Here is a 26,964-nt window from a genome sequence, read left to right as displayed (position 1 = left end):
GGAATCATGTAGATGTTGAACAATAAGGGACCAAGTACTGACCCCTGCGGGACACCACATGAGACGGAGAAAGATTCAGAGATCGCATTGCCATAAGAGACACTATGAGTCCTTCCCAGGATGTAAGATCTGAACCAAGAACGTGCTGATCCCGAGATACCAACACATGATTTAAGACGTTCTATAAGAATATGATGATCAATAGTGTCAAATGCGGCACTAAGATCAAGCAATAATAATATTGATGAGATGTTGGAATCCATGGCTAAGCGAAGATCATTCGTCACTTTTACAAGGGCTGTCTCAGTTGAGTGGTTGGCCCTAAAACCTGACTGAAGGAGTTCAAATCTATTGTTGTCTATCATAAAATCGCTAAGCTGTTGTGCTACAACTTTCTCAAGAATTTTGGCAATAAACGGAAGGTGTGACACTGGCCTATAGTTAAAGAGATTTTCAGGATCTAAGTGAGATTTCTCAAATCATGGTTGAATGACTGCCGTCTTAAAAACTTCAGGTACAATGCCAGAGGAGAGTGACAGGTTGATAATATTCAAGACAGATGACCCTAAGACCAGGAATAAGTATTTAACGAGTTGGAAGTGGGTCGAGCATGCAGGACGTCGGCTTTGCTGCATTAACCAGGTGTGTAAGACACTCCAGGGATACTAAATCAAACTGGGACAGGGTAACCAGACTTTCTTGAACTTGATTGTCTGAACTAGCATCAACAATCACAGCCGAGGGGGTAAGTGGCGCTGCCTTTTTTATTTCGTCCCTTATTAGCTGAATCCGCTGAGTAAAGAATTGCATGAAATCGTGTGCTGAATGGAGGAAACTATGATTAATCTGCTGCTGTTGCGTTAGCTGTGCTACCGTGTCAAATAAATATTTTGGGTTGTTTTTATTAAGACTAATCATTTTGGAAATTTGTTTTTGCTAACCTAAGAGCCTCTTTATATTTCAGCAAGCTATCGCACCAGGCCTGACGGAAAACCTCGAGTATAGTTGTTCGCCATTTACGCTCAAGTTGTCTACTTAACAGTTTACACGTATGCGTTTTATCCGTAAACCATGGAGTGTGCCGCTTTGGACGAGTTTTAAGTTTCAGCGGTGCAAAAGAGTTTAGGGAATTTAAAAGAACTGTATTAAAATCATTCGCGAGCTTATCGACTGAACCAGTGAAAGACGGAAAGGCAGCTGTTGCGTAAGGCAGTAATTCAGAAAGTGCAGCAGTGGTTGATGAGTTAATATCACGGCTTTTAAAGCCTTGGTTGTGGACTATAAGACCACACTGAGCTAGGACTTCAAATGTTATAAGATAAGGATCAGACATAGCGTTAGTATGCGTCAAAATTGTGACATTTGAGACAGTTAGGCCATGGGTTAACACTAAGTCTTAAGATATTACCATTCCGGTGTGTCACTGCTTTTATTATTTGTGTAAAACCAAATGCATTGATTATTGCTTGAAATGCTACAGTAAGTGGCTCCAGTGGGGATTTCATATGAATATTGAAGTCACCCATAATTAATATATTATCTGTGTGAGTTATTAAGTCAGCCATAAGTTCAGGTAATTCATCTAAGAATCCAGAGTATGGACCGGGAGAACGGTAAATAACTACCACATAGAATGGTGGTGAGGAGCTCGATCGCATAACGAGAGCCTCAAATGTCTTGAAGGTGTGATTTGTGCTCGTGCTAAGTTTAAGATCAGATTCTGAAATAAGGGCGACACCTCCCCCTTTTTTACAAGGACGGGCAACATGTGAGCCCACAAAGTTTGGGGGTGAGGCCTCATTTGATGATAAGAATTCATTTGGTTTTATCCATGTTTCGCAGAGACCAGGCACTTTAAGATTGTGATCTGTGATAAGATCATTTACAAGAAGGGCTTTTGAGTGACCTATAAGTGACCTTATATTTATGATGCCGAATTTAAACTGTGAAATTTTTCCTGGACTATTCTGAGTCCTCATGTTGGTAGTACTACCAACAAGATTTTGATGGCTGAGGCTTGCTAAATATGCTGTTTGTTTTAGCAGTCCAGCCTAGTGCTGGTTAACTCTAGCCTTAACGACTCCACACCCGTTCTAGCAGGCTCGCTACTCGCCTGCGACCTGACATGCTCTAATGTGAGAAATCATGGAAGGCTCAAACAGTAATCTATGTTTCTAGAAAGAGTGATGGTGCCTTCCTAGTTAGGGTGAAGGCCATCCATCTTTAGCAGGTCGGGCCGGCCCCAGAAAGAGGGCCAATTATCTACAAGCTGGAAACCCTGCTCTCTACAGAAACAAGCCACCACCGGTTAAGCGAGAATAATCTGCTAAACCTCTCATCATTACCTCTCCAGGCAGAGAGCCAGAGACAATAACTCGATGCCGACTCATCTTTCTAGCGAGATTACAAGTCCTAGCTATGTTCTTTGTAATCTCAGACTGCCTCATTTTAGTATCGTTGGAGCCGACATGTATCACTATGTCCGAGTAATTAGTGTTGTTTGCACTAAACTGGTGTCTAGGCTTCTTGCGTGTCAGCTCCCTAAGATTAGCTTCAATGTTGGGTGCTCTGGCCCCAGGAATACACATTACGGTGGCTGGCGTTTTAAGCTTGATGTTACGGGTGATGGAGTCCCCTATAACTAACGTGCGGGAGCCAGTAGACTGAGATGGAGTTTGCCTAGCAAGGGGGCTAAAACGATTATGCATTTGAACAGGCTCACCGCGGCTAGCAGGCTTCTTAGGGCTAATGCTAGCCGGACTAGCGGGTAGGCTACGACCCGCACTAGCTGACGCTAGCGGCATTGCGGGAGGGCTACGGCCCGCACTGTCACTATCAGATGTGTCCGTCTGATCTACGATTATCAGACTACTCTGCTCTAGCTGACGGACATGGCCCTCTAGGAGAGAAAGCCTCTCCATGACAATAATGCAGGTGTTGCAAGTGACAGATACGGTGGAGGTGCACGAAGCCATGCTTACCTTAGTATAGCCGAGCGAATACTTACGCAAGCAGAGCTGCACGAGAACGAGGACGAGCTAGGAGCTGTTCAGAGAATTGGCGAATCACTAGCTATCGAAGAATGGAAACAGTCCTCAAAAATGAAGAAAAAAAAAACACAGAACACAGGTCCGACGGGTGGTGGTAAAATAGAAAAATAGAAGAAGAAAAATATCGTTCGTCTCTCCAGCTAAAGCTAAAACAGCGAGAGCAGCAAAACGCCCCCGGAACACTTGCCGAACTTTAATATATGAATTTACTGTATTTTTAGCCGACATTAGCGGGTTAGCAACAACTAACAACAACTACTAACTATAAAATGCAACCTCTACACAAACGAACACATAAACAGAATAAACACACATCGCTTACTAAAGATAGGCAGTAGCGTGTGTTATCAACATAAATGATAATAAACTATAAATATGCATTTACCTTGTATTCACTACGTCCCCTTAATGAGCCGAATGACGCACAGAGAACGTAAAATAGGGAACGATAACGCAACGCGACCCGACAAATTAGCTTTTTTTCCCATTTTTGCACATTTTTAAAAAAAAATTATTCTGAAATATTTTTAATTTTTCCTGGAAAGACCGGCGAAGTACTGAGACCGCGATATCTGAGACCGCGAAGTAGGAAGGATCACTGTATTGAATATTTTTGTAATCAGTTACTAAATCGATAGACTTAGATGAAAGTGTATTACAAAACATTTTTTTTTGTTATTTAGAGATTAGATAGAGATAAAAAAAAAAAAAAACACCAACCAAGCGATTCACATACTGGTCATCATTTTAAGTAAAATCAAATAAATTTCACAGAGGACTACAGAAATCACAACAATTACTGTTAAGAGGCTGAGACTTAAGGATTTCAAAATTTTTAAGTAAACAATGGCTCTAATTGATCATTAAAATATAAATACAGTAGTTGTTGCTTCAGCCATCCATCCATTTTCTGTTGCCGCTTATCCTCATACTTCTCCGGAGGTCGCCATTTCTGTTATAGCTACGGACAGCAGGAGGAGGAGTGTGTTTTGCTGCATTGACCATAAGGCCCGTGAAGCTCCCTCAGGTGCATGTGACAAATTACATATACCTGTACTCCCTATAACTTTGAGGCAAACATGCTATTTACTGCGGCACCAAGCCGCCCTTGTTGATTCATTTGATAATCAATAAGGTGTTATTAATTGTCAGCTTTACACATCTCCAATAACCAGAAATAAAATGGCATTAACACGTTATGATACTTTAAATCATTTATTGCCAGCCCAGGAAAATAGTCTGACGTCTGTCGCTGTCATTGGCAGTGAATGAGTTAAATGTTTTTCATTACATTCGGCATTATCCATACGGCAGTGGCAGATAGAGAAAAGGAGAATAAATGATTATAGACTAAATATTAACTTCACAAAGCAAGTTTACTGTCCTTCCAAATGACAAAGTGCAAATCTGTTTCTCCCAAACAATAGATCTATTGCCGTCAGTGTCATGGCGGGGCATGGCGATGTGAGGAGGTGCGGGATGTGGGAGAGGTGGAACCAATAAATTGCAGGAGTGCGAGGCAGAAACAACAATAGCAAAAACTGGACAAAGTAGCAAAAGAACGAGAATCAAAAACAAACTCATAGGGGACAGTGACTCAGAGACAGGGAAATATGAGGTGGGAGGAGGAATGTCTGTGAGGAAATGTGCAGCACGGCATGAACAAACAATGACCCCACAACTGGCTAGACATGGACAGGGACTTAAAATAGATGCGAAAAATACATAAGACAATGCGAAACACCTGGAAGGAAGACGAGAGGCGGGGGAAGCAGGTTAACTAATGAGACACAGAGAAAAAAGACAGACGTTAGGGACAAATAAACATGAACTAAGAACATGAACCAAAACTATACGATCCAAGGAAAACAACAAACCCAACCAAAACATGACAGTCAGTGGCAGTGAATGAGTTAAGATTTGTTAAACTTGCCTAACCGATTACACGGATGCATTGGCAGGCCGTCTTAGTCACATGGACCAAGAAGTTTAAGGCCAGCGGCGTGGAAGGCATGGACGTTGTCAAACTCCTCAACAAGGCCATCAAAAAACGAGGGGTAGGTTGTGCGGCTCCAAAACCAACAGAGAAAAATCCATTTTTAATCAGCTGGACTCGGTTGCGTTTTTGTCAGGACTATGAGGCTGACATCATGGCGGTGGTGAACGATACGGTGGGAACCATGATGACGTGCGGCTTCGACGATCAGCGTTGCGAAGTGGGCATCATTATAGGTAAGTCTGGCTTTGATGCTCACTGAACAAATGACCTTAGTTACAATCTTTTAACGCAACTATTTTTTTGGGGGGGTCAAAAATAACAGCAATGATGTGACTGTTGGGCAGATGTTGGGTGGCTGGATCGTTTCAGGTGTTTACCAGGTACAGGACGGTGTATCGGTAAAGATACAGGGATAAAAGTTTGTTGAAAGGCTCTTTACTCCAACAGTTCAAAAATGGCCAAATGATTATAAAAGATATGAACATGGGTAGATGATATGATATGATACACATGCAGAAGTGATGATTTAACGCCAGATGCAGAGTCTGAAATATCAAATAACAAGGATGAGTATGGACTACAATATGTAAATTATACATTTTTGTAATTTGAATAATATTGAAGCCTTAACCCTGCAACTGAATACAAATGATTACTTTAAATTAAATACAACATAAATAAATGACAGTTAAATGACAACTTAAATAGAGACGTGTCCCACTGCCACAATCAGTATTAACATTCCACTTATACCACCATTGAAGGCCCGTCTGGCTTTACCTAAATATTTACATGGTCTATGGAGACTTCTAGCAGCCAGCAATAATGGCACACGTACCAACAGCAATATCCTCCTGACTACCACGAAAAAAATGTCACTTTTATTTTGAAATTCCCCAATCTATGTGAAGTAATTGGAATACTGCAAACGTATTTTTTTTTTTTTTTAAGCTATGATGTGTCCTCTACTGTGGACATCGGAACCGAATACAGGGGATACGGAACTTCATCGTGAAACAGTTAGACCAACAAAAATATCAAAAAGTTAACTAGACAAAAACATAACTGTCCATCATCTCTTTTATTTTGTTTCGCTTTTGCCTCTATTATGCTTATTTGGTATGATAATTTTTGACGTGGGGAACTGTAGTAATCTTTGCTGTCACTTGCTGCACGTCCTGCTTGGGCTCATGCAATTAACTCTTCACCAAGGAGCAATTTGAAGTCAAGGAGCTTCTGTGATTTCTTCCCCAGACACTGGCAGTCACTCTTATACTGAAGCCATGAGTTGGTAATTGCCAGGTCAAAAAAAAAAAAAACTGGAAAACTGCATGCACTGTCCATTTTTTGGTACGAGAGGCCTTCCTGTAGAAACTCAACATTTGAAAGTTCACACCAGCCATGTTGGTGTTGTACTTTGCAATTGCCAGTGGCAATGACACTTGGACAAACCTTTTCTCTTTCTTGGACCATCTTCTGCGTGTGTGTGTCAGAGAAATCTCTAAAAGAAGACTAGGACAAGCCTAGCTGCTAAGCAGCAAAAAGAGTAACTCAGACCAACCAAGACTGACTTTTCTATATCATGGTACAGGGAAAAAGTTTTGGCGAACGAACTCGTTCGTTGCCGGCACTAATTCAATTCGCTCAAGCGTCCCTGCCTGGTTTTTATTCATTCAGCAAAGCATTGCAGATCACAAGACAAAACAAAAAGAGACAGTCGGGCGCCACCAACAGCTGGGCTAAGGTCCCAGCTCACACTTTCCTGCGTCAACAGATTTGTCCAAGGACAGGGGCGAGATGAACTATGACTGCATAAATGGATAGCAATGCACTCTATTCTAGACAAGAAATAATCACATAATGATACAGTAACAACCTAATATATGATTTCCTTCACAGTGTGTCCTGAGGTTCAGTCCCATAGGCAGATTATGCCATGACCTTGTTGTCCTTGTTGTTGGCTTGTTGTCCAAGCATTTTATGACATCAAGTTCAGGTGTGCTTCGTCTCACCGCCATCTCTGATGACCCTCTTTCTTTCCTCTTGAAGAGCTTATTGCCTATGATCTTGTAGTCCTTTTGAGCCCTATTATTCATGAGGGTTCTAGTCGCTGTCAGTCCTTTTGTCATCAGGGTGTCAAGGATACTGATTGCTGTAAAGTACCTGTCAAAGAACAGCCTTGGGGAACAGAGGGTCAATAAAAGAACAGCTTGTTTCCCAATGCCCTTTCCTCCTGTAGCTGTGAAAGTTGTCTTGCCTTGGTGGACCACAAAATCCAAAACTAGACCAGTTGGTGCAGCCAAGACAAATTCCTTCACTCCAGTTGGGTTTGGTTTGCCCTGTACACGCTGGCGCACAGGGCATCAGCCAGTAAAAGGAACCAATTGCTCATCAATGCACAATTTTCCTGTTCTTGGCAGACTCAGACGTCCTTGCCTTACTTTGCTCAAGAGGGGCCTGATTCTCCATTAGAGATCCCTTGTTTTTTCTTCATCTGAAACATTGAGGTAGTTGACGAGATTGATGGAGTTTCTCAATTTGTAAAACCGATTTCTGGTCATGGATTCCACCAAAATGTTTACTCTAGTACTTGAGGCTCAATACATTTGAATGTTTGGATATCCTAGACAGCCCATGTAAATAGAATTTCCAAAGAATGTCTTCAGTTCTTCAGGTGTGGTATTTCACCTTGCTTCAGAAAAGAGCAAAATGGATGAAATAACTTTTTTAAATAATTTTTAAAATAATTTTTTAAATACTTGAATACTAGGCTCAAATACACTTAAAATAACTCAAACAACACTTTAAAGTGTTCATAAGAGTCTTATAAATAAAATGCCAACAGCATTTCAAAACGAAATGTTAAATGTGATTAAAAATTATTAAACACTTTCTTTTCCTCTTCCCATAAAAAGTGCTTGCACTGAGGTAAGCCATTTTCTCCTACGATGAAGTCAAGGTAACAAAGCCCCACCCCTACAAATTTGGTATTATTGGAAAGCTCTGAATGTCGCCTATAGAGCACAAAAGGAGTTAATGTGATTGGATACACTGGGTGCGAGATATTTAGGTTTACAAATGTCCTCTACAGAGGACAAATTTGAACTACTGGTAGTCAGGAGATATAGGTCTAATCCCGGGATTCTTTTATGAACATAAATAAGGACGCGAAACAGAAATACAAACAACAGCTTCAAAACAAATACAATAGATAACATAAAAAAAAATACTTTTTAGTCATGAACTCTCTACTTAAAGTGAATTTTGCAACTGGAACGACTCTACGAGAAAACGACCACATGGTTAACACGCTATCAACTGGACATCACTGACTTCCGCATACGCAAGCACGTAGTCATGTGACCCGGAAGGCATGGCAATCAAACTGTCTGTGTAGCGATGGAAACAACCAAACCACATTTGGGAATCTAGCCCGGTTTACGAACCGCAGCATTTTTTGTCCCCCTCTTACGCACAAACCTTTCGTCTTACGAACAATCCAACATGCCGGTCATAGCGTCCGCACTAATTTGTTCACTTTGCTGCATCCACAAAAATAACTATTCTTGCTTGTGACAGATAACACTGATATGCTATTGGTCTTATAAAGTCACAGTCACTGTCTGAGTCACGGTGTCAGTCACGGAGATGCCGATATGCTATTGGTCGAATGCCTTCATCTAGCTTGATGGCACAGCGGGTCGGTGTGTTGTGAAGACTTTGCAAACTTTATCTGTTAGACATGGCTTCTAAAATTGCAAGTGGCGGTAAAGGAAGAAGTAAGAGGATAATGACAATAGAAATGAAGCAGGAGATAATAAAAAAATACGAAGGAGGCGCACTCATAGTTAACCTTGCTAGTGAGTATGGCCGTAACCGCTCGGCAATCTTTTAAGGGCTAGACTTTCCTTGCCAGGGGAAAGACTTCGGTCAACAACAAAATGGAGAGGCTTCTTCTATTATGGATTAAAGAGAAGGAAATCGCCGGTGATATGTTTTCGTTTAAGAAAATAAATAAATAAATTCTGCGGGTTCGTCTCTGCTCACCTCCGCCTCCACCCAGCTCAAGTCACGTTGCCCCAAAGGTAATTGTCATTTTTCCTTTGTATATTTATGTTATTTAATTTAACTGTACAGTAGATTATGTTACTAATTTTTAATATGTGTATAAAGTCGTCGTGTTTTTACCTAAGGTTTTTGCATGCGTTGCACGCATTCATTAATTAACATTGGATTGCCCGTCATACGAGCAATTCGAGTTACGAGCATAGCCGCTGCACGGATTAAGTTCGTAACACGGGGGCCCACTGTATGTGTATATATATATATATATATATATATATATATATATATATATATATATATATATATATATATATATATATATATATATATATATATATACAGTATGCGTGTATATATGTGTATATATATATATATATATATATATATATATATATATATATATATATGTATATATATGTATATATATGTGTGTGTGTGTGTGTGTGTGTATATATATATATATATATATATATATATATATATATATATATATATATATACACACACACACTTGTTCTCGGAATGAATTTTAAGTTTTATTAATTTTTACATATTTAGTGTATATATTTGTAAATCGAATGTCCCCCCGTTTTTTCACCGTTTTGCGACAAGAACGACTGTCATGACCCTTGGGGGTTGGCTAAATTAGTGTTTTTTTGTCTCCATCTTCAGACGTTTTTTGGTAATTGCACTTATTCACTATTGCCGTCAAACTGCCTCCATGCAACGCGTCACTAAAATGCTGGTCTGCTATTGGTCAGTGTCTCCTCACGGAGATGCTGGTCTGCTATTGGTTGGCCTCACTCAAAATGGCGGAACGGTAAAGCTTTGTTCGATTGTGAGTGGTTACAAAACCCTATTTATAGTGCATTTTACTGCTTAATTCAAACTTGAAAGGGTTAGCCATGGGTCCCATGTGAAAGAGAGAAGTAAGAAGATGATTTATAAAGAAACGAAGCTGGAGATAATCCAGAAAAACGAAGTACGCTAACTTTACTGGGGAATATGGGCATAACAAGCCCCACTCAAAGGTAATAAATCCTTTCTATATTTTTTATTTATGATGTTTTCTGATTGTATACATGTATGTTACATATACGTAGCACTTACTATACTATTTTGGTACCAATTTTTAATATGTATGTACAATGTTGGTGTTTTTACCTGGGGTTAAAAATGCAGTAGCTATTTCACATAGGTTTGGATTGCCCGCCACACGGTGAATTTGTCTTACGAGCCCAACCGTGGAATGGAGTAATCTCGTCACACGGGGGCCCACTTTATGTATATAGCGGATAAACACAGTGAAATGAAGTTCATACGATTTACAGAAAGTGTGCAATAATTACTTAAACAAAATTAGGCAGATGGATAAATTTGGGCACCCTTGTTGTTTTATTGATTTGAATACCTTTAGTGCTGAAATTGGGGGGAAATTTTTATTTGGCAAGCTCATTAACTAATGGCCTACCTCAGTGCTTCTCAAATGGTGGGCTGGGAGCCCCATGGAGGGAGCGCAAGGTGATGCCAGAGGGGGCGGGATGACCGCAGAGAAAAGACTTGGGTTTTTGTCATGTGAAGTATAATTACAATAAAATAAGAATTGTTTATTTATTTAGTTTCAGGCACTTTGATGCACTTGGCTATTTTTTTTTTTTAAGACTAAGCTAAGGAGCCTAATGAGGAAATGGAAGACAACAGCGCATTTTGTACAAGGAGAATATGGGAGAGTAATGTGGCAGAAGCAATGCGCACATGCCCTAACCAGAGTTGCTTGAGATAATCAAAGGCACATTTGGACAAGCCAGCTTCATTTTGGAATAAGGTGCTAAAAATTGAGTTATTTGGACATACAGTAACAAGCGGCCGTGTGCATGGCGGAAAAAGAAGACAGCATTTCCAGGCAAACACTTGCTGCCCACAGTAAAATTTGGTGGTGGTCCCATCATGCTGTGGGGCTGTTTGGCCAGTGGCAATATTGTTCAAGTTGAAGGTCACATGCGCCCCATTCACACTACAGGAACTCTTCCGCATTACCCGGGTAGCGTTAATTCCCCTTCAATAAACATGAAAAAAATCCTTAAAATTAGGCAGAGGGATTTATTTGAAAACCAGAGAATTTAGCATAAGTGGAGGGGTGTCACTGATGTGTGTGGTGATTTTGGAGTCCCTAACCCAATCAACAGCAGAGCTATTGATCAATATATTGGTAAATTATGGTCAATATGCATTTAAAAAAAATCCTTAAAATTAGGCAAAGGAATTTATTTGAAAAACCAGAGAATGTAGCATAAGGAGAGGGATGTCACTGATGTGTGTGGTGATTTTGGAGTCTCTAACTCAACCAACAGCAGAGCTATTGATCAATATATGGGTAATTATTGATTAATAATCATAAAAAAATCATTAAAATTTGGCAGAGAGATTTATTTGAAAATCAGAGAATGTAGCATAAGGGGAGGGATGTCACTGATGTGTGTGGGGATTTTGGAGTACCTAACCCAACTAACAGCAGAGCTATTGATCAATATATTAATAAATATTGATCAATAATCATAAAAAAAATCCTTAAAATTTGGAAAAGGGATTTATTTGAAAACCAGAGAATGTAGCATAAGGGGAGGGATGTCACTGATGTGTGTGGTGATTTTGGAGTCCCTAACCCAACCAACAGCAGAGCTATTGATCAATATATTGGTAAATTATGGTCAATATGCATTTAAAAAAAATCCTTAAAATTAGGCAAAGGAATTTATTTGAAAACCAGCAGTTGTTGCATAATTGGGTGTACTTAATTGATGGTTGTAGTGATTTAGGAGTGTTTACCCCAACTCAAAAAGGGGAGCCAGTGATTCATTTTGAGCGTATAAATGATTAACAAGCATTTAAAATAAATCCCCAAAATTTATCAAAATAATTTATTTTAAAAAAAACGAGTGTTGTAGTGTGATCATGAAAATGTCATTAATGTGCCCAGTGATTTTGGACTCCTTATATTAAACAATATTGGAGCTATAGATGAATGTTTAGTTTATTAATGATTTTTAAGAACAAAACTTGTCCAAAATTAAACAACATTTTTTATCCAAAAGCACTGTTCCAATATGATTATGTTAATGTCTTTGATGTGTTTGTTGAATTCATAATCACAAATTGTGGCGTTATTGTTTTTTTTTTCCCCTCCTCATCTAGTAATTTGCAGACTGTCCCTTGCGCACTCGCCCAGCCTCTGCTAAACATAGAGATCAATTGCGTCTTTTCAGCGAAACAAACCGTTTAAATATTTTACAAATGTATTTTTTTGACATTGTAGCTGGTAGTCCGTGTTATGAAGGAGGCATAAAGGCAACTTTGGTGTTTCAACGACGTTTTGTCTGAGAGGTATTGATCACGAAAGTCCGAATCTGCCAATATCTTGCCAACTTTACCTAAGTAAAATGTAGGGGGGGCAACCTTGGCAGGCGTTCTTTACATAAAGCAGCAATTAATTTAAATACATTTCACCGAGCCGTTCCGTGTTTAACATTTGCTTTTTTATTTTCATTTCAGCGATCTTAAGCATGTGTTTTGTTTAATTTGAAGCATGCATATCAAAATTGAATTGACATTAAATATTGAAATAAAATATTCACTTCACTCTTTTTTAACACTAACTTTTTTGTAACAGTTGAATAGAAGTACAGTAATTGTGCTCTTGGGTGCAAATTACATTTGAAACATAAAAAAATATCTCATCATGGCAGTTTAATATTTATAGAATTTTTAAACACAATAACAGAGAAATGAGCAAGTAATAGTCATATCAACAAGTGCAGGGCTCATTTAAAAGATGAAATTATTAACTATAATTTTTGATTGGATTTTTAAATGTTTATTATTCTCGAGCGAAAACAAAACAAAAAACGTTTTCAGACTTATCGTAAATGAAAAATGACTTGTCCGCATGAGTGTGATGGGTGAAACTGAGATCTGGAGTGCAGGACCAAGGCCAGGTGTGGCAGTAGTATGGATGCGCAAGATGTCTTGTAAGTGAGAGTCCGACAGCCGTGTCCTCACACGGTTCTTATTTAAGTGCATAACCGAGAATGTCTTCTCACACAATATGTCGAACCGAAAAAGCTTAGCATTTTCTTACCAAATGCTCGATTCTCTCGGAAACTTGTCCTTATCCAGCTGTCGGTAAAAGTTGGCAATATAAAGCTGCTGGTGCTGACTGCAGCTCACTGCGTCACACCGCAGCGCAACTTTCGTCCTTTTGTTGATTGTCCCCATTTTAGAAAATTAGGGGCTCATACAGTCAATAACTCATATACTGATTTGCTATTCCTAATTGAGCCTATAGATGGCAGCATTTAGCAGACGCAGGTAACAGCGCTGCTGCCCAATGTATTCATTCTCCATGCGGGCCAGACGTTATTGATTTTATTACGAAGGCTGCGGGCCGGATGGAAATTGACCACTGGCCGCATTTGGACCCCGGGCCAGACTTTGGACATGTCTGCCTTAGGGAATTCGAGAAGCTTCCTCCTTCCCCTTCTCAAGTTTACAGATTGCAGAACTCGAATAATGTAGGCCTACTTTCTATGAATTTATGAGTATCAAATTAACTGCTGCAAATAAAGAAAAAGCTAATTAGGCCCCATTAGGCTCCCCTCGATCTGAACGCAAACGAATAGGCTGAAGACCAGGAACTTCTGACCCGGAACTCCGTGACCAGGAACTCATAGTTTGGTTTTTTTAGCATCAAAAATTTCCGTTAGTCAAATAGAAACCCCATTGAAAAGTGATTCATATTGCTTTTTCTTTTGTTAATGTTAAAAAGGATAAAATTGTAGGTATTTTGGTACAATTTTTATAGAGTTTATTCATAGTCACAGCACTTTGCCTGCTTCCAGGGACAGGAACCAATGCATGCTACATGGAGGAAATGCGTCACATCGACCAGGTGGAGGGTGACGAGGGTCGCATGTGCATCAACACCGAGTGGGGGGCTTTTGGGGACGACGGTTCCTTGGAGGACCTCCGCACGGAGTTTGACCGCGAGATCGACAGGGGGTCCATCAACCCAGGAAAACAGCTGTGAGTGTCAACTTTTCTTTACTCTGGAGAAATTCAGATTATTATTTTTATTTTATTTTTTTTATTTTTATGGCTTCCACTGTTTTGGAAAGGAAATGAAGGAATAATATGGTGTTGAAAATGAGGGGGGGGGGAAAACTTGACTTGTACTGTGAGAAATACGGTTATTTAGACTTTTTGATTTGTAAAAAGTGAACCGTCTCCGTTCAATATTTTGCAATTACAATTACCTGCTAAGTCACACAGATTTTATGAAAACAATGTGCCTCAGCACACAGATATTTCAGGAATAGTGACTGTGAATGCCTCATCTGAAATCCCAGCCGTGTTTTGTTTCCTCTCAGTTTTGAGAAAATGGCAAGTGGCATGTACATGGGGGAGCTGGTGCGACTCATTCTGGTCAAGATGGCCAAAGAAGGTCTGCTGTTTGAAGGTCGCATTACACCTGAGCTCCTGACAAAAGGGAAGATTGAGACCAAGCACGTTTCTGCCATTGAAAAGTGAGTGGGTTCATATGGGAACCAAATTACATAATTTATAATTTCCATAATATAATTTCATATAATATCATAATAATATATAATATCATAAGTAATTTCCAATTTGATGGTGTTACAGGAAATTGAAAGAAAAGACCAGAACACAAAACATGTTTTATTCTAGACTTCTTAATTAGAGAGATATAGACCCGTTGGGAGGTTTGACATAATTGTAAACCTCTGAAACTTCTCAAACATCCTGAAGTACAGTACTGTTGTGAAATTGGGCTATTTGGTGTGAGAAAATTAAATTATGCTATGCTGGAGTCAATGCATTTGTCTTGCAGAACTATGAAAAACTTTAAAATTATACATACCATAATCAGCTTTCCAAGTGATGTGGTTTTACAACTAGAGTACATTTTCAAAGTCAAGGTGTGTTTGCTTATCTCTAGAATGAAGAGTTTTGAAACAATAAATTTGTGTGTTCTGATCCTTTCTTTTCATTTGAAACTAAAACTGATCAAAATTTGACAAAAATCTGAGGGATGAAAGATCTCATGGCAGATGGTTTTCTCTACCAGGACGAAAGAAGGGCTGAAGAAGTGTATGGAGATCCTAACAAGACTGGGGGTGGAGCCCTCGGATGAAGACTGCCTTGCTGTGCAGCATGTCTGCACAATAGTGTCCTTCCGCTCGGCCAATCTGATCGCTGCCACTCTGGGGGGTATCCTCTCTCGACTGAAAGAAAACAAGGGTGTGGCTCGCCTTCGCACTACCGTGGGCATCGATGGATCCCTCTACAAGATGCACCCTCAGTAAGTACAAGAGCCCATGTACCAGTGGCTGTCTGTTCATTTCACACTTTAGGCCTTCAATGATTGACCCCCTTATGCGCACACATAGGCATTACTGGGCTACACAGGCTATGTTCCGGAGCATTTAAACATCAATAAACCCCCATCATCAAAACTTTTCATTATGCATGATACTGCCAAAACTTAAAATAATAAAAATTTAAAATTATTTGTCCACAAAGTTTCATGAAGTCCACCGTTATATCGGGTGTGGGAAGCTGGATCCAAAATGCAGAGAGGCAGGATATGAGATGAGCTCAACAAAAATATTTATTACTTGCAGAAGCTGGGCGAAACACGGAAAAACGCCAGATCAAAAGTAACAACAGAAATAAAAACTAAAACCAAACTCACGGGTGGAAAAACAACAGCGGGTCAAGTGCTGCGGACAGCAAAACCAACGACGTTAAACATAGACATTAGACAACTCAATAACTAAACTGGCACGTCAAAGGACAAAAAATTTGCAAACACGAAACAGCCAGACGGAACGAGAGGCACCGTGGAGGAGACACTAGAGCTGGAACACGCTCATGGCACAAATTACCATAATGACAGACGCCAGTGAAAAACAACATGAACCCAAAGCGAAATACAGTGATCCCCCCTACTTCGCAGTTAATGGGGGGTGTCAACCCCTCGCAAAGTCTGAAACCCGCGAAGTAGGGTAACAGTTCCTAGATTTCTATGTACGCCCCATTATAGCCGCATTAATCATAAACAATCCTTTTTTTTTTGTATTTTTTGCATATTTTATTTCCTTTCTCCTATTATTTAACATTACATTATCCTGATTAACATTATTTTATATTCATTAAATAACTAATATGACTTAGTTTGTTGAGAATTTGTTCTCAGGACTGGTTATCTGCACCAAGACTCCGGTGAAAGAGTACGCAAGTCATCACGTTGAACTTCACATTTATTTTGGCTCATGTATGGTGTATCATGTAGTATCAGTCAGTCAGTCAGTCAGTCAACTAACATATAAACACTTAATCTATGAATTTACTGTATTTTTAGCCGACATTAGCGGGTTAGCAACAACTAACAACAACTACTAACTATAAAGTGCAAGCTCTACACAAACGAACACATAAACAGAATAAACACTCATCGCTTACTAAACATAGGCAGTAGCGTGCGTTATCAACATAAATGACAATAAACTATAAATATGAGTTTACCTTGTATTCACTACGTCACCGTAACGAGCTGAATGACGCACAGAGAACGTAAAAATAGGAAACGGAAATGCAACGCGACCCGACAAATTAAAAGCATGCATTTCAAAAAACTCTAACGCTTGAAGAATTCTTAACATAGATATTAACTAATATTTCTTAGTTATTTGATGAATACAGTACTGTATAATGTACTTTTTTACTTTTCAATTTTTTTTCCATTTTTGCGCATTTTTTTAATTCATTTTTTATTTTGAAATATTTTTCCTGGAAAAACACGCGAAGTACTGAGACCGCGATATCTGAGACCGAGAAGTAGGAGGGATCACTGTAACTCAAAAATAAAAAAATAGTCATTCCAAGAATAGCGAAAATCTGCATGTAGTTGTCTCAAACAGGGTACTTTACAAATGGATCAGGGATAGAACTGCACTGATTACACTTATTAAAAGACCACCTCAACTCCACATGACCAATCACCAGGCGACCAAGGCAAGGTAAATCTTCAAAGAAACCTCAAGCAGCACCAAAACTCAGACTGCAGTCTGTCTCGACTGGGTGAGTTGCGAAGAACAGGGAGCAAGAAATGCTATGGTGACCAACAGTACCAATAATTAGTAGAGGTGTTGCTGGAAACTGAGAGGTTAGTGCAAGGGTCATCAATCAGGGTCCTTTAGGGCCAGTCCCCTGGATGTTTAGTATGTCTCTCAACTGCAACACACCTGATTCAAAAGATCAGACAATCAGCACGATCTGCAGGAACCCGATAATGATCTTGATCATTTGAATCAGGCTTCTGTAGCATGGAGAGATATGAAACATCCAGGACACTGGACCTCAAGGACCAGGATTCAATACCCCTGGGTTCGTGACATTTCATAGCAGAAATCTCAATTGAGAGACAAGAACCTGCAGCACTACACTATCAATGTCGTTAGAAACTATGTGCTAAAGCAGAGAGTGACCAACAATCCAGCTTAAAGAACTCCTAACTGTCCATTGAAGTTTGATTTGCACATTGCTACGTCGCAATACTGAACCAGACTGTGAAGAATGAAAGACAAAGCTTATTCAATTACTTATTTGTAGCCATGCCTTAGCAGCTTCTTGGACCGTCCAAAAAAGAAAGCTGAGAAACTTTATTTGTGACCAGGTATGCCCGCCGTCTGCACAAGATGGTGCGCCGTTTGGTGCCGGACTCGGATGTCCGCTTCTTGCTGTCGGAGAGTGGGAGTGGCAAAGGCGCCGCCATGGTGACAGCAGTGGCTTACCGCCTGACAGAGCAGTCGCGGCAGATCCAGCAGACCTTGGCTGAGTTCAGGCTGGGCAAAGCCCAGCTGCTGGAGGTGAAGAAGCGCATGCGAGTGGAGATCGAAAGGGGCCTCAAGAAGGACACGCACCAGGAGGCAACAGTCAAGATGTTGCCCACGTATGTCCGAAGCACACCCGATGGAACAGGTAATTAATGTTCACGCCATGGAAATACAGGAACTTTCATTCTTGAAGGAGACCTTGTATTTTGAACAGTTTTAAAGGGTGTTGCCAGTTGTCCTAACATGTCTGACATGCTTTGGGCAAAATAGTACAAAGACCGAGAATTATACTACAATTATACAATATACAGCATTTCTTATTGGGATAAAATTTGTCTTTGAAGAGGCAGCCCTGTCTCACATGTCAGCCAATGTATGCTATGTCAACAGCAAGTCAGACATTTCTTGTAAAGTTATGTTGCAACCAGGTAAACAGCTACCTGTCAAAACAGAACCCAGAGAGAAAAAAAACAAAGCTAGTGCCCAGAAACTGCTAGTCAGAAGCTAATGCTGTTAGCAAGTCTGGCCATCCAAAAAAATCAGTACAGCATGGCTTTTTTATTTTTGACATAATAATGCTTTCCTAGTGGCTTGAAAATGACTTTTGCTTTCCATCCGGCCTATTTGCCAAGCCATCAGTACGAGGTTGTGTACGAGGTTCCTTAACTGTCATTACACCCACACAAGTATGAGGCAATTTCACTAACTGTAACAGGCTCGAACCATCCAAGAAACATACAAAGACAATCAGTAACAGAAGGCGACAGGAAGGGAAAGGCCTTTTCATTCTCACTAAAAAGCTCCCCAAGTTCTTAGATGAGAAAAGAAAAAAACAAGGGATAGGGAAAAAACAAAACAAAACAAAAAAAAAAAAACATTTAGGCCATGTCCTCAGCAGGATTCACAGTATAAGCCTTAAAAAAATTGCTTTTGCCACATAGATGTCACTACAAATTTCAGGACATACATGTTGGAGGTAGGGGCCAACAGAGATTATGAAAATAGTTGGGACAACAGGCAGCACAGGACAATATCAGCAAAGCAAGGAAATAAGGGTGGGAAAAGTGCAGCGCAAAAAGCGTCCACCTCAGTTAAGGAGCCAAGGAGAAGAACTGCTTATTGTGATGATATAATAGGCAAAATTCAGAAGGGCTCACCCACAGACATTTTCAGATATTGGCAACTCACAGAAAACTGACTTTGGTGTTCAATTTGTGACATCCATGACTGACATAAAATGTCCCAAGAGATGACAGAAGTGTTTCCTTTCCAACCAGAGAACGGAGATTTCCTGGCTTTGGATCTTGGTGGCACAAATTTCCGTGTGCTTCTGGTAAAGATTCGCAGTGGGAAAAGGCGATCGGTGGAGATGCACAACAAAATCTATGCCATTCCCATAGAGGTCATGCAGGGGACAGGAGAGGAGGTAACACACTACCACAGGTTCCCTACACTTGAAAGTGGAATTGTTAAAGAAGGCTTCTCCTTTGACAGTTCTTCTCGTGATCGTTTTACAGCTCTTTGACCACATTGTGCACTGCATCTCAGACTTCTTGGACTACATGGGCATGAAGAGCGCTCGTTTGCCTTTGGGTTTCACCTTCTCATTCCCTTGCCATCAGACCAGCCTGGATGCAGTGAGTTTGCCACTAATGTTCCACGCTGAGCAAAATCAGCAAGATGACCAACTACCAAATGATTCAAAGCATTTTATTCGTCTAGACTTTATTTATGCTGCTCTGTGTTTGGCAGGGAATACTTGTCACCTGGACCAAAGGTTTCAAAGCCACCGACTGTGAGGGAGAAGATGTGGTCGAGCTTCTGAGGGAGGCCATCAAGAGGAAAGAGGTAATCCAACTCACAAGAAATATATTCAGTAAGCTGGGACAAATAACAAAGAACTAAATTATGAAATACTTAATCGGATACTAAAACGTAGTCAGACTCCTAATCTGATATTAAATCTTTTTAAACCGCCTATCAAAGCAAGCTTCTCCCTGTGTCAAAAGGCACCAACATGAAAACTTCCTCAATGAATTTCCCAGCTGCCATGTTAGCTGTTGTTGAAAGGGAAATATGGAAACCAGAGTCTTGGGCAGTTGAGCGTACTACCGGAGACCTTTTAACTACATTACTTCTTCTTAGGAGCAAATGTTACTGTCCAGTTTCTTTGGTCCAGTGTTGTTTATTTCTGATTAAAAGACACGGACTGAAAACCCCCAAGATCTACAGTGTTTTCTATAACACAATGGTTTCCCAATTCCAGACATCCTCTCAACAATCCTATAGTGATTTTAAATAGGTTTCTGCAGTACTGCGGCTCCTCTGTTTCATCCTGACTTATGGGTTTTTACACCTATGAATGAATTAGTTTGTGCCACGGTATGGAATATTCGTCTCCATCACAAAAAAAGGCTCATGTGATACCATACATAGGGATTTCATACTGCCAAACTATGCTGTGTTTACAATGATTTACTGCGATTATTACTTTGTGATAGACTACGGCAATTTCGGAGATACCGTACATAAAAATTTGGGATTATATTGCAGCTGTAGACACTGAACTGTATCATAAACAGAAGGCTTCCCGCCTTCATATGATTTAAGAATCCCATTGAACGTACCAAACAGAAAAAAAACTTGACCTGAAATGTCCTTTTGACTGTGGATATTTTTAACTGCTCTTAGATGCACAACATGAAAGCTTAAGTGTCCTGTTTATTTCAGAGCGCACAGATCCTTAAAATGGATCTGTATGCTTTAATTTATATCTTTGTGTTTTTTCCTTTTCATGATCTGAACAGAGACAAGACACTTCGTGTTCACTGTTTGTTAACTTTTGTCATCATTTGTCATGGTCTAATGGGACTTTTGCCATTTTAGATGGAGGAGCCAGTAAGTATTCAGTGACTGTTAGTCCCTAAATGGCAGGTAATACAGTTAGTTCCCAGGGCAGTGATGACTGTGGCAACGGTTATGCTAGCACGCCCTTACACTGAAACACCAGCCCACGTACGAGTCTGCAGTGTGGGGTCTTTTTAACTGGGAAAGAGCTATGGCAACGGACACGAGGTGGCGCCCTTGAAGGGGTACTCGTTCCATCGTGCATTGTGTGGCGTGCAAGCATTGTGTAGTGTCGAAATGGTCTTATTGGGTTGAATGTGTGACCTGTGGGCTCATCTGCTAAAACTCTGGGAAGGTGTTTTGATCAGTAGGCCTTGACTTATTGTTCTGTATATGTGTAACAAATATCCATAACCACTAAAGGTAACGCATGCATCTGAGGTTGAATTTGAAGCAAAAGGCAACAGTGGTGCTTAATGGTTCACACATCTAACCAGCATGTTTTACTTTTCTTCCTTTAGGAATTTGAGCTTGATGTAGTTGCAATCGTGAATGACACTGTGGGCACTATGATGACCTGCGCGTATGAGGAACCCACCTGTGAGGTGGGCTTGATTGCAGGTAATTTTTTTGTGTTCTAACATTCATTCACCCCCTTGTCAGAGAACAGTAAGTTGTGCAACATTTACTAAAACAACGAACAACAAGTACATAGAAAATCTATGAGTGTACAGCAACAAATTACAGGACTGTATCTGTACTGCCCACCGTAATGTGAATTTGTTTCCCTCAGGGACGGGCAGCAATGCCTGTTACATGGAGGAGATGAGGAACATCGAGATTGTAGAAGGCAACGAAGGTCGGATGTGTGTCAATATGGAATGGGGAGCGTTTGGAGACAATGGCTGCCTGGATGACATCAGAACCCAATACGACCAGGCTGTGGATGAGAACTCGCTCAATGAAGGAAAACAAAGGTCAGGATGCTTTTGTTATTTCAGAGTGGTTTAAGGTACCGTTTCCTTATAAATGCTCTTCTACAGATACGAGAAGATGTGCAGCGGCATGTACCTAGGAGAGATAGTCAGGCAGATTCTGATTGATCTCACCAAACGTGGATTTCTTTTCCGGGGACAAATTTCGGAAACACTAAAGACTAGAGGCATCTTCGAGACAAAGTTCCTATCTCAGATTGAAAGGTGAGTACCTTGTCAAGGACCGCAGCAGGTTTGTTAGTTAGAATAGTGTTTTAACTCAAAACTGTAGACTTGGGATAAACAGTATTCTCAAGACCAAAAGTGCACAGACAGCATTTCTTGACATTGTCATTGAAGCCTCATCCTGAGTTTACCATGGTACTGTCTCCTTAGTCCTGGGTCTTAGTCCTTTGTCCATAGCATCTTGGTTAGTACTCAAACCATTGGGCTTGATTTATTCGCGTCTTTGGTTGCACAAAGTTTTGGTCTTGAATGTGTCACAGCTCCTAAAAGTTTTGTTTTAAAATTTGTCTCACCCCCACAAAGATTTCTTAAAGATTGTGGCCTCTTTTCATTAAGGCTCTGTGTCTCGTCTTGATAATTGGTCCCAAAGGTTATTGGTCTTGACTTGGTATCAGCTCCTTACGATCTTGTTTTCAAGTTGATCTCAACTCCTCAAAGTTTTGGTCTTGGTACCATGAAGACTTGGTTTTGACTCTGTCTCCACTCCCTTACAGTTTTTGTCTTTATTTGGTCACAGCTTCTTGATGTTGTAATTTTGACCATCTCACACCTGCAAAACCCAGTTCCCTAAAGTCTTAGACGTGACTTATCTGTTCTCAATTCCTAAAAACATTGTTCTTGACTAGCGTTCTACTCATCAAATTCTTGGTCTTGATTTGTTAAAGTATTTTTTTTCAGTTTGTTTTCCAACTGGAAAGTTGCAGGTTTTGTCTTCCCTGAACGCTCATCCTAACCCAATGGTTCTTAACCTGGATTCGATCGAACCCTAGGAGTTCGGTGAGTCGGTCTCAGGGGTTCGGTGGAGCCTCCACCGCAGAGGTCCACCCCTCAGTCTAGTTTGCAGTTAGTGGGCACAGTCATTGAAAGCGTCCTGCTCCGAGATTTTCTACCATGCACTGTGTTGGTTTTGTTATTTGAACAAGGTGATATTAATGCACAATTCATTTCGTGCAACGGTAAAATATATATATATATATATATATATATATATATATATATATATATATTTTTTTTTTTTTTTTTTTGTACTAAAGAAGGGTTCGGTGAATGAGCATATGAAACTGGTGGGGTTCGGTGCCTCCAACAAGGTTAAGAACCACTGTCCTAACCCATTCTCCACAGCGATCGACTGGCTCTGCTGCAGGTTAGGGCCATCCTGCAGCAGCTGGGGCTGGACAGCACATGCGATGACAGTATTATTGTCAAGGAGGTTTGTGGCACTGTTTCTCGTCGCGCCGCCCAGATCTGCGGAGCTGGCATGGCAGCAGTTGTGGACAAGATCCGAGAGAACCGGAGACTGGACCACTTAGACGTGACCGTTGGGGTAGATGGAACGCTGTACAAGCTGCACCCACAGTAAGACAACCACACAGTTGTACTAGAGTTGACTTGTTTTACCCATGCAAAATTTCCACCCTAGGCTACACAGATGTGTCTAGGTACAATGTTTAGGAAAGCAAAATAGTCCGACCGTTAATCCTGCAAACAAAGATCCTTCCCAAAGACAGATGCTTGTTCTTCCACTGCTTTGGTACATTTCGCGTAAACTTAACCCACTACATTGCCATTTTTTAAAATCTTTCAACAAAATCAAATGGAAAAAAAAAACAAATACAACAAATCATTAATTCCTTGGCTATCAAAGGAAGGTAGGGGTTAAAGTTGACCCTAGAATTTGGTATCTTACAACATCAAATCAGAGACGTGGCTGAAGCCAGTGTGAAAGATGCTATACTGTACACGGCAACCCATCATCATGCTAAATACAAATATTCTAGCCTTGCTTCTCCCAAACAACAGTTTTGCATGCCGCCTACTTTGGGAAAATACTTTTTCCTCTCAAGCGACGCCCTTTGGCCCTCTTCTTTGGTCCTTGCAGCTTTTCGCGGATCTTCCAGCAAACTGTGAAAGAGCTCTCCCCGAAATGCGACGTCAACTTCCTGCTGTCTGAGGACGGCAGTGGCAAGGGGGCTGCTCTCATCACGGCAGTGGGCTGCCGTCAGAGGGAGCAGGAAGCTCAGCAACACTGAGGCCCTCCCGGAAAGTATGAAAGAAACTAGCCGCTGCTCCATGGCCACCACTTGCACTGCCAATCCCCCGACAGCCGTGACTCCCCCACCCATCACCTAACCACCGCCCCGCAGCCAGCCAGGGCAGCGCACAACAAGCACCCCAAGTTCTGCATATTTATTGCTCTGCACCAGCAGCTTTCTTTTACGTTTCTCCATTTTCCTCTGTAGCTTGTCATTGTCTAATCTCCGTAGGTGTGCAATATTTGTGTATTGCTAATTTTATTTTTATATGGAGGCAAATATGTATATGACTATTTATACAGCTGAGGCCACTTTGGGATCCGGAGGGATTTTACACCACAGAGAAAAAAATAAAGGAAAAAAAAATCCTGCACAAAAATTTATATATATATATATATATATATATATATATATATATATATATATATATATATATATATATATATGTATATGTGTGTGTATGTATGTGTATATATATGTGTGTATGTATGTGTATATATATATATATATATATATATATATATATATATATGTATATATATATATATATATATATGTATGTATGTATATATATATATATATATATATATATATATGTATGTATGTATGTATATATATATATATATATATATATGTATGTATATATATATATATATATATATATATATATGTATGTATATATATATATATATATATATATGTATGTATGTATATATATATATATATATATATATATATATATATATATGTATGTATGTATATATATGTATATATATATATATATATATATATATATATATGTATGTATATATATATATATATATATATATATATATATATATATATATATATATATTTTTTTTTTTTTTTTTTTTTTCCTCACACACACACACACACACACACACACAGGCAGACATGAGCATAACAGGCCAAGGCGTTTCCGATGTCGACATCAATCGTCGGGCGACGGGCTTGCTGCCTAGTCACGGCTGCTCCATTCCATCCCATGCCATCACGTGCTATGTTAGTGACCAGAGATTGGGGGCTCAAGTCATTGCCATTTGAACTTGAGTTGACTCAAGCTAGTGTTTGGAAGGCTTTTCCGCTTTTCTCTCTACAACATACCTGATTCAAATGATTCATAGGCTCTGCAGGAGCTTGAAAATGATCTTAATCATTTGAATCAGATGTGTTTGAGAGAGAAGGTTAGAAAGCATGCAGGAATTCGCCCCTTGTAGACTGGAGTTCGATAATTGCCTAATTCCAAACCTCGAGATCCGATATCCTGCATGTTTTACGTTTTTCTCTCCTCATCCCACCTAGTTCAAATAAATGATTAGTAAGCTCTTAAGGAGTGTGAAAATGATACAAATTTGTTTGAATCAGGTGTGCTTGAGAGAGAAGGTTAGAAAGCATGCGGGGGTACTGGCCCTCGAGGACTGGAATATGACTCTTGCGCACTACAATAAATAGGGATATTTATAAAGGCAGTTAAATGGCTGACTAAAATGCCTAATAAAAATAGCGAAAGGGAAAGAGTGCATGTTTTCAAAACGCAGCAATGGCAGTCAGGATCATTCCTCATGAACAACTCCCTAATCATTATAGGTAGTATTTTTATACACCTGAATAGCCAGTATAGCGTTGCTTCATCAGGAAAATGAAATATTTTTGTTGCATATTTATATCACACCAGATCAACATCTTGTCACATGATACATATTTAACAAAAAAATAGAGCCATTAAAATGCAGTAGGCACAATGATGTCACATATTCATTTAGTGACTTTCGTTCACAACAAGTGCATAAATTACTGAAGTATTAGCAGTTGAATGTGTGTTTTGAAAAACCTCCGTAAGGTCTAACTGCATTATGGGTTTGTCTCAAACATAGGTGTCAAACTTGCAGGAACTTTGCAGGAACTTGAAAATGATCTTAATCATTTGAATCTAGTACCTTTGAGAGAGAAGATGAGAAAGCATGGATGATACAAGCCCTCAAGGACTGGAGTTCAACAGGTGTCGAATTCCAGTTCTCGAGGGCCAGTATCCTGCAGGTATTCTGGTTTTCTCCCCTTAACACACCTGATTCAAATGATTAGGATCATTTTCAAGCTCCTTCAGAGCTTGCTGATAATTTAATAATTTGAATCCGGTGTGTTGGGGAGAGAAAACCGAAAAAAACATGCAGAATTCAAATGATTAGGATCATTTTCAAGCTCCTGCAGAACTTACTAAGCATTTGAAACAGTTTGAGAGTGAAGGAACGAATTCTATGGCCTTGGACTGGACTCGAGATAGCTTGTGATTTGACTTACCTGTGACAAAATGACTTAGGACTTGCACATTTGTGACTTGATCCAATCTCTGCTCATGACCACCGGGGTGCGTTCATCCATGTTGGTCACGTGTCGGCCAAGTAGCAGGCAGCAAATGTTAGCCTTAGTTTAGAACTTCTTTGTGAACTACTATGCTTTGTTGTGATTAATCCCGCATCAACTCTGACCGGGAGGGGTGGAGTTCGACTACTGCTGCTGCCAGCACTTTTGTGTATGTCGTGTAAGCATGTGTATGTGAGTGCGTGTGTGTCGGACCTGTATACTTTCAATGTCTAAACGCTGTGGATAGACTGCATGTCTTACATGCAGACAAAAGAGAGAAGCACGAGACTTGATGTGTTTTGTTTCACGTGAAAGAAGACAGCGACAAGTCAGTTTATGATTAAATTTTATTTTGTTGTCCAAGTAAGTCTCCTGTCTCTTTCATAGAGCAACACACCACTTTTCATTCGCTTTCATTCTATTAAGCCAGAGGTGTCCAAACTACAGGCCGGAGAC

The 26,964-nt window shown here is 40.0% G+C and overlaps 1 protein-coding gene across 1 annotated transcript in view; it reads left to right on the top strand.

Moving 5' to 3' along the window:
* LOC148420624 (hexokinase-1) overlaps positions 1–24,503 on the top strand; it is a 46,909-nt gene extending 22,406 nt beyond the window's left edge. Inside the window, exons 5-18 of the mRNA XM_088418821.1 lie at positions 5,012–5,107; positions 5,183–5,282; positions 14,010–14,193; positions 14,538–14,693; positions 15,257–15,490; positions 17,867–18,171; positions 19,304–19,452; positions 19,544–19,663; positions 19,779–19,874; positions 21,395–21,494; positions 21,667–21,850; positions 21,917–22,072; positions 23,216–23,449; positions 23,973–24,503. Coding sequence (XP_088274947.1) covers positions 5,012–5,107; positions 5,183–5,282; positions 14,010–14,193; positions 14,538–14,693; positions 15,257–15,490; positions 17,867–18,171; positions 19,304–19,452; positions 19,544–19,663; positions 19,779–19,874; positions 21,395–21,494; positions 21,667–21,850; positions 21,917–22,072; positions 23,216–23,449; positions 23,973–24,123 — 2,265 coding nt within the window. The 3' untranslated portion in view covers positions 24,124–24,503. The remainder of the gene's footprint in view (positions 1–5,011; positions 5,108–5,182; positions 5,283–14,009; positions 14,194–14,537; positions 14,694–15,256; positions 15,491–17,866; positions 18,172–19,303; positions 19,453–19,543; positions 19,664–19,778; positions 19,875–21,394; positions 21,495–21,666; positions 21,851–21,916; positions 22,073–23,215; positions 23,450–23,972) is intronic.
* Positions 24,504–26,964: the final 2,461 nt, after the last annotated feature.

The sequence above is a fragment of the Hippichthys cyanospilos genome, chromosome 7 (genome assembly GCF_059441005.1).
Source record: "Hippichthys cyanospilos isolate Australia breed blue-spotted pipefish chromosome 7, RoL_Hcya_1.0, whole genome shotgun sequence".
Lineage (NCBI taxonomy): Eukaryota > Metazoa > Chordata > Actinopteri > Syngnathiformes > Syngnathidae > Hippichthys > Hippichthys cyanospilos.
This window is presented reverse-complemented; position numbering and strand designations above follow the sequence as displayed.